The sequence below is a fragment of the Pyxicephalus adspersus genome, chromosome 9 (genome assembly GCF_032062135.1).
Source record: "Pyxicephalus adspersus chromosome 9, UCB_Pads_2.0, whole genome shotgun sequence".
In the NCBI taxonomy this organism is placed as follows: Eukaryota; Metazoa; Chordata; class Amphibia; order Anura; family Pyxicephalidae; genus Pyxicephalus; species Pyxicephalus adspersus.
This window is the reverse complement of record NC_092866.1, coordinates 60,911,929-60,920,890: the sequence shown is the minus strand read 5'-3', so window position 1 is coordinate 60,920,890 and position 8,962 is coordinate 60,911,929. Positions and strand designations below refer to the sequence as shown.

General features: G+C 39.1%; 1 protein-coding gene across 1 annotated transcript in view; it reads right to left on the bottom strand.

Moving 5' to 3' along the window:
• Window positions 1–578: 578 nt before the first annotated feature.
• The window catches only part of GTF2H1 (general transcription factor IIH subunit 1), a gene marked incomplete in the record, with an annotated part of 17,914 nt that continues 9,530 nt past the window's right edge, over window positions 579–8,962 (bottom strand). The window contains 8 exon segments of the mRNA XM_072422236.1: window positions 579–1,276; window positions 2,551–2,643; window positions 3,138–3,253; window positions 4,580–4,670; window positions 5,851–5,968; window positions 6,496–6,584; window positions 6,966–7,053; window positions 8,289–8,416. Coding sequence (XP_072278337.1) covers window positions 1,190–1,276; window positions 2,551–2,643; window positions 3,138–3,253; window positions 4,580–4,670; window positions 5,851–5,968; window positions 6,496–6,584; window positions 6,966–7,053; window positions 8,289–8,416 — 810 coding nt within the window.

The window sequence follows — 8,962 nt, the reverse complement described above, 5'->3', positions numbered from 1 at the left end:
CTATTCAAGTGACAGATCCCGGACAGAAACTGTTGGGTGACTGTAGATCACAACGCTCACCTGCGGCTTTATCTGCACCCATGATTCCGAAACAAGAATTAACTAAAAAAAAAAAAGCTAACGTCCTAATAGGGGGAAAAAAGAACTGAGGAGAGGACGGGGCGCGGAGATGTTTGTGCACCCCTAACATGCCTATAAGAGACAAAAACCCCAAAAAATTAAAGAAAAAAAAAAAAAAAATGAAATCGTCCAACTCCCAACAGTTTTACAGAACTGCATAGATTAAGTTTGTTGTAGAGATCACAATATAGAAACTATAAAACTTTTTTTTAATTTTTTTTGACTCTCATTGCTATACAAGACACAGACTCCAAAGTGCGCTCCATGGCACGGGCTCGGCAAAAATCCTTAGCGAGCCTTTTTTTTTTTTATTTGCTGTGGCGTTCGTCGCCTGCCAATGATTATCAAGTCGCTGACTAAGCGGTAACAGTCATAGTGGAAAACAATGCGATATTTGGCGAGCGAATCCCTATAATACAACCTCTCCCAATGCTTCTGATGCCTTTTAAAATGCTCGATGATAGATAAAATAGGCAGTTTTATTTTTTTAAAGAGACAGCAGCCCACCAGTGCAAATAATCTGCTTCTTCATCGTAAAAAAAAAAAAATGTCTGTTGAAGGTATTTAAATAAAGTTTTTGAAATTAACAACAAAAACAAAAAGAGCGCATATTAAAAGGGGTAGAAATTAAATTTCAGGTGAAATCGAAAAGGACGTATCTTATACCCTGTGCCACAAATATAGAAATGAAATATACAGAACATTTTTTCTTTTTATGGTTGAATCCACAAACGTAACGTCGTAAGAATCCCAAGCAGCTTTTGTTTTATGACCAGGAAAAAGGGAGGAATCGGTTCCTGAGGGATGGCAGAAATCTTGCGCCATTCTCCCTCTCCCCCCTTTTGGTCACCATGTAAAAAAAAAAAAGTTTTGGTTCCGACGTGAGTTTAGCGTTTGCTCCTGAAGCCCGAGGTCACCGCCAAGGATCTTAGAACGCTTCTCGCCAACGCACACTCTGTGTGCCACGCGTCTGCCAGGCCGCCATTTTTATTTTTAATTTTTTTTTTCACTCTATTGCCCTTCGCGGATTGCAAGTTGTGTGTTTATTTTAGGTGCTGGAAGGGGGATCTCACGTTTTCTTGAGCATGCGGCGAGATTGCCATATCTGAAACTTGTTGTAGGCCGTCTGCAGCATCTCTTCTAGGTGACTTGTGAGCTGCAATACAAACAGAACACAGACTGAGTATTCGGGGATTCATGGATCATCGTCAACTGGTTTTCTAATGTTAAATCCAACTATCAACAACCTACCAGTCCTTCATTATGGCAGCAGCATTGGATTTTTTTTTGGTTCTTTATTTTACATGTTGGCAACATACTTCCTGTTCTAGTCTGAACTTGCGATGGGAGAGTGGGCCGGCTGTGTCACTGCCCACAACCCCCCCACTCTCCCATCGTAGGCTCAGATCTGGGGGACGTGTTCCGACTTCTCCTGGCCCTGCTCGGGGTGCCACTGGCCAGAGCCGCAGACCACCAAATGGGCCGGAGAAACATCCCTATTGGGCAGTATATGGCCCACGGGCCGTAGTTTGCCCATGCCTGGTCCAAGGTCAATTTTGGGGGAAGCCAATTAACCCAACTACATGTTTTTGGAATGTGGGAGGTTATATTGGAGTACCTGGAGTAAACCCACCGGGAGAACCTGCAAACTCCTAGCCGAGATTCCAACCTGGGATCTAGCCCTGCAAAGGCCTCTGAGTCACCTCGTCAGCCAAATACATGAACATATCTCTTTAATAACCCCTCCACCCTTAAAATTTCTACAAAGAAAAAAAAAATGGCCTCCATTAAAAAGGAACTGAGAACATGTATGGTTTGCCAACATCCAGTAGAGAATCATGTCGTGGGTAAGGGTAGAGAAGCGCCTGTCAATAACATAAGTGAATGCCTTAATATACATACCATTCACTTATATTTTTAAACTCAAGCCAGTTAAAAAGATAACAGAGACTGTTCATCCAGGGAACATCCGATTGTCTCAGGGAATGGATCAGGAAGGTATTTTTCCCCCTATTGGAGCAAATTGTACCACAAATATTTTTTTTCCTTCTCTGGATCAACTATGTCCCTAGGATTTTATATCTGGGATATGTTTACTTCCCTAGTGACTGAACCTGATGAACTTATTTGTTTTTTTTCCACCTATGTACCCTTCTGTCATCCAGGTAGCAGCAGCAGCTGCATGTACACAGGTTCCTGTCCGGTATAACAGCCAGGAACTTGTTAACATTTAATCAGTATACTGCCAGCTTTTGGGCTGGAGTGATTTAAGCGGCTGTAGAGGTGGTTCGATCACATTATGTTAAAATCAGCGGTTTTAAAGGACTTTACAAATATTTTATGTTTGTGCTCATGACCATCCTGCAGGTTAGATTATTTATACTTATATATACTCAAACAGAATTTAAAGACTTTGAAACATTATCTTACATTTGTGCTCAGGTATTGCTTCTTGATTTTCTCCTGGAATGGACAGAGTTTAGTAAGCTGAAACCTTTCCAAGTTACTCTTCATTTTAATAACCTAAAAGGAAAAAAAAAAACAGCAAAACATCAAAAAGATGACAAAGACTAAAATCGGCACAATGCTATCTGTGTTTTCTCAACACCATTGCAGAAAACATGGAGGTGCTGTACTATCACATGACTACTTAATAGGTGTAGGGCACAGAATTCTCAAGCCAACTTTTCCAGCAGCTACACCATGTTGTCTGTTACTTTTTTTTCATTTTAGTATCTCCAGCCCTATTATACCACTGCAGTGTTCTCCCCAGCCCCTTCTAGCTGGGTGCACCACCCGGCACTTTTCGTAACCACTTGGCTGTTTGGGGTGATTATTGAAAAGTTGGGTTACAATACAGGGACCACCACCCGCCTACAGATTCTTCCCACCCAGCTTAAAATTTTGCGGTCGCTTTCTGGATTTTCTCATAAACCCTTGTTAATAAACATGGCTTTCTTTAACACTGCTTCCTCATCCCGTCAGCTTTTCCAACACAGAAGATCGCCATCCCTTACCTTTTCCTCTAAAAACGGTGTATTGACAGGGAAGCAGGACCAGAAATGGCGTAGCAGCTCGCCCACCGCCACGTATAAATGTTTGAGTTCAGACTGGATGTCATTTGGCACCATCTCTGTAAGGGACAGACACACGTCATTGCAGAGCCTGATGGAAAACAAAGTAATATTCTGTGTCCTAGGGAGGAAATAAAACCTCTATAGAAGTGTATTTCATATCACCTACCATTACTTTTTTTATTTGGCGTTACATACAAATTGTGTCTACTGTTTACAAAAATCGCTATTTTGTAGGTTTTTTTTAAACATAATGTATTTATTGCCTATAGCAAAAAAAATATTCATACCCTAATCTCTTATTAGAAAAGAAATATCATATTGAGCAGTGGTCGCCAACTGGTGGTCCGTGAGAAAATTTGGACATTTGCAATTTTTATGTTTTATCAATATTAAAACAAAAATATTATACTAATTCCTATATTCTGATTGACAATTTTAGCCTTTTGCACTAAATTCACAAACTGTACTAGAGACAGAAAAACAAAGGAGACGCAGCGTGACGTCAGTGTAGTATTAAGTTGTATGAGGCAAGCGTTGTCTAGCCGCACGCTTTAGTATTGTTTCCACCATTACAACAGTCACCCCGTTCTGCCAATACCGATTCTCATCCAATTCTTTAATTTTGTTTATTTCTCAGACGTTCCTTTAGGTAAGTATAACCTTAAACTGTGTATTTTCTTACACTGTTATATTTAATGGCATCAAATAGTTCGACCTTGATAACTATCATTTCTTGTTTGGTCTTACAATGGAATAAAATAAACCAATAATGAGTGAGAAAAAAGTAAAATAAATATTTTGCATTTCTTTAGTAATACCAAAAATAATGCAACTAATGATAATAGTAACAATAGTAATACTTCACTTAACCGTGAGCTGATCATTGAATCAGAACCTCCACAGTCCTCGTCAGCACCATTAGGAAGATCATAATTTTACAGATATATTTATCTTTTTAAAAAAATCATATTAATGGTCCGTGGAAATGAATTTAGTGGCCTGTGAGGTCTGACAGTATCCTCATCTTATGTTTCTAGATCCTTCCAGCATTTAATTAATATACTTTACCCTTATACACAGTTTGATATACATCCTATAATAATCTAACAACCACGTCCCAACATATCTTTTTTTCACTAACCCATCAGACTAAACTAAGGTGACTGTGTGAGTACTTTGGTATGTAAAATAACACTGCAACACTACTGAAATAATAACAATAATAGGTTATTCTCTCATTAAGGAACATGTCAGACCTCTACAGAACGACCGCTGATAAAATACCATGTGTCAGGGTCCTTTAGCAAAAATTATTAAAAAGCCTCTAAAAACTTTGATCACAAAGCAATCTTTAAATCTTAGAAAGAAGAAGACAGACTTACGGTTTATGGCTTGCTGGGCCCCTCCCTGCATCAAGGCCCCTCCTGGGGAAAGAGCCGAGATGGTGCTACTAGCAGCCGAGCTTGAAAGAACCTGTGCCAAAAAAATATTAAGTGCAAAATCATCAATTTTTTTGCTCATTGGTGCCGACATCCTCCAATACAGAGCCGACTACAGATCGTAAAAGATCTTCCTACAAACATCCAAGATGGCAGTGGGCAAACCTGCAAATGTGTGCTTGTAGAGGACGTAGTGCTGAAACAACAGAATGGTCGGAGTAATTTTATCCTTGGGGGTCAAACGCCTCGCAGACTTACCCATGAGGGTGAGCCATATGTCATGTTAGGACAAATTCACATTTGCGTTTCTTATTTTAAGATCTGTAAATATTCCCTCTAGGGGCTCATATATGTATCAGAGGAGGTCAATAGCATTTTTGAGACCTTGTAACAGACCAGTAATTTTTACATTGGTCCCTGAAGATTATACAGGTTGACAATCAAAAATCCGGACCTAAGGTGCGCCGAATTTTCCAAAATTTCAGATTTTTTAAAAGGTATTCTTGGCTCCACACACAGACCAGTCTTCCTCTCGCAGCACCCGCAGACATCTGGCATAGTTCCAGGGTGCAGGGAAGTCTCAACGTGTATTTAGTTTAGCAAGCAAGAGCCAACAACTGTTTCTGCAGAACAGCGCCATCAAAACATCAGTGGCCAAACAGTGTAATGCAGTTTCTGTATTGAAAATGCGATCCGAAATGAATGCCGGGAAACTGAAGGAACCGGTTTATCGATGGTCAACCTGTATGTACATTTAACATATTTTAGGCATGTTGCCTACCTATACAAAACCTCCCTTGTATAAACACAAAAATTTAAAGACTGCTGCTTGGCATCTCCATGTTAGACGCCTGCAGTCTCAGAGGTGACAGTCAAGTGACATTTGTAGTATTTGCCCATGACTCCTCCACCCAAAACTACATAAAAGTTTATGTAGGAAGGTGAGTGGTGTAGGAGCTGGGCGAGTATAGAAATTATTTGAGGGAGAAGAGTGTTATGGCATATACAGGGAGGGAGAGAGTTGTGCTAAAGGCCTGATATAGACATAAATTGGGATAGCAGCAATAAAACACTTTGTCCCTTTGTAGAAAATGACTTTAAAGAAAGTTTTATATAACACAACTTTATAAAGCTCATAGATGCAGAAGCTTCTGAATTATGCCTGCATTGCAGTGGTTTGTGAATTATCTGGATACCTTCTGCTCACTGCCTACCTGAGTTAGACGTGGTACATAGTTTTCCATTTGTTGTTTAATACTGTATAGTGAATTTAAAATATCCTGACTGGTTGCATATTGCTGGGAGTGGACTGGGGTTGGACCATGGTAATACCTAAAAAATACAAATGGAGTTATTGTAGACACAAAGAATGAAACAATACTGTAATGAGGAAAGATGATCAGGCCTAAAAGAGAAAAAAATAATAATAGGAGTAAGGACAGAGGAGGAAAAAAAAAAAAAAACACAAAAAACAAAGCAGTATATATATATATATATCTATAGTATAAATGTATTTTGTGACTCTCCTCAATTGTCATGTGACATGTCCAAACTGCAAACTATATTGATCCTGGAAGGTGCTGGGTTTGCAGGTCTGCACAGGTTTATGTTCAAAACTGTGAATATTCAAGGACCTATAACACCCAACATTTTTCACCGACTGCAGGTCCTCATCTGATCAAGGTTTGCATTGTGGAATATCCCCAATCTTTGTAGCATTTTCCAAAAATTGATCTTCATTAGGTGAAATCATCCTGCATCTGTCCAAGTCACCTACTGCAGGCCTATACAAATGCTAAAAGCAAAAGGCAGGCAAGCAGATACCCAACAGAAATCATGACAAATAATATATATATTACCTATCGGATTTCTTGAGATTAAGTGCTATTGGCTTTAAACCATTGCGTTCTTCCAGATCTTCATAGTCTATGGCCTCCTGCAGCTTCACCTACAAAATAAATCTCTTCAGTAACGCAAGATGAAGTTCTGACTTGAGATAGCATTATAGCAAAATAATTGGTCTTATCAATAAAATAGTACAAATTGCGGTAAATTGTAACAAGTACAAATTGCAGTAATTCATAACAACCAATTTCAATAATTCTTTGATGTCCTGACTACTCCAAACCAGACAGGAACTCATACTGGCTGCTTTGGACCTGCATGGCTGCATGTATTGCAGATACAACTAGTGGATCCTGTACAATGCCCTGCAGATCACCAGTAAATGGTAACTTAAGGATGTCATCATCCATTTCAGCTTCCTTTGTTGACACAAGCAATTACTGGAACCCTCCAGGCAACTTTCAGTATTACAAATAACTCTTACCTTCTTTACAGGAGGCTGAAAGAAATCTGAGTCCCGAGAATTGCCGTCTGTGCTACTCGTCTCGCTACCTTGGTCATTTTGTGCTTCTCTGCAAAGATATCAACAGTTACAGTACAGTTATGCACACTGACTCCCGTAAGCCTGCTGTTTGACCTGCCTGCCTGGAATGTCACATGACCAAATGCCTAGGCTCAGAGGGATCCTGCAGTGTTTCAGTTATATTTGCAATTTCTGGGAAGACTTATAGCAGCCTAACAATAAAATCTATACATAGCTGCAGTTTAAACATTTTCCAGGATGTTGGTCATCATGTACACAGTTCTCATGTTTTGTAAACCTGTTGCTGGATCTTTTAACTGGAAATCCTGTCAGTATCAGAACTTCCTTTCGCAGGATGACAATGCTAAGCTACTGCTTTGCATTGCAAACTTTCAGCTGGCTGTTGGTGTGTCTGATAGGCAACTAAAGAAGTTTGCATAGCATGCTGACAACACTGGTAATGTATTACAGGCTAAATTGTCAACTTATAACAGGAAGTGCTTTTAACAATAAAATCTGCAAATTAGAAACTTTAAAATATAGTCACAAATAATACATAGAAAACTCTATACAGATAAGATATGGTGCCAAGCATGCTACACATAAAGATTTGGGTTTACAGAGACTCTACTAAATATGTATCTACCCCAGAGATCTATGCCTGTCATAAGGAAAATATGAAAGTCTACCACAGCTGGCTACCTCCAGTAAATACTGATTGCCTGGCTGCACATTGCACTTGGCGGTGTAAGCTGTGATCATATGGTAGGACAATAAAGAATACAGGAATGAACAAATAAGTCTCAGAAAACCCTAAAATGTTGATTCTTTAACCGTGATGAAAGGGAGACAGATCCCTGAAATGTGTAGCTGTCAAATCTTTAGCAAACACTTTAGTTCCACAAAGATTATTGTCCCACAGAACAAACATTCCACACAGAGAACCCTTTCTGATAGCAGAGTCCTCCTATTATATTGGCTGCATCACTGGCTCAGGAGAACCAAACAAAACTGACAAACATCAAGGGAACCAGCTTTTCCAAAAGGTAAGAATAGCAATGGCAGCATAAATAATATTCTAACAGGTTCCATTTTAGATAACTACCCACATTCTATCTCACATATCCTAGAGGGCATCAGATGTGGACACAAAGTGCTGTCAGCTGCAAATGCCCACTTGGTAGAAGTCAAGCTAGTTATACATTTTTGTCTTGATTACAGTTGTACCCTCAAAATAAGCTCAATGTCATGGTTCATCTACTTCCTGCAGTAGTAAAAACATACTCTTTTCGGAGACCTGCTGCCAACACCATGGCACTGTGGTGATTAAATCGTTTGATGATGGCGGCGTTGCTGTTCTCTTTCACAGATTTTGCATTTGACGTGGATGGTGCGGCGGAAATACCATATCCCTAGAAAAAGAAGAAACATTGTCATCAAATAAGCTTGGAATCTTAATTTGTGGATAGAAGCCAATTTTTACTATCAATATACAATATACAATACTACTACTATCACTATACTAATACTATCAATATACAATACTATCAATATAGAAAAACAAATTAGAAGTGATCTAATGTGCAAAGGCATACTCTTGAGATTAAAGTTTGTAGACATCTGGCCAATACATTTAATATGGAGTTGGTCCAACTCTGTAGGTATAACAGTCTTTCCACAATATTTAGAATCAATGCCCATACAGACAAGAGCATTTGTGGGGTTGGGTAAAAATTTTGATTAAAAAGTTCCAGCATGTTAACATTCCAAAGAAGTATTTAGAAGATGAGTTCAGAACACCAAACTCAAACCATGATAAATCTTTTGCTAAACACAGCTGAGATTGTGGGTGATCTTAAGGACTGAGCTCATTCTGCAGCCTCTTGTAACTCTTTAATGACCAAGACAAACTCTAAATAAAGATTTTTTTTTCTTTGTTTGTGATTATCTCACAGTGA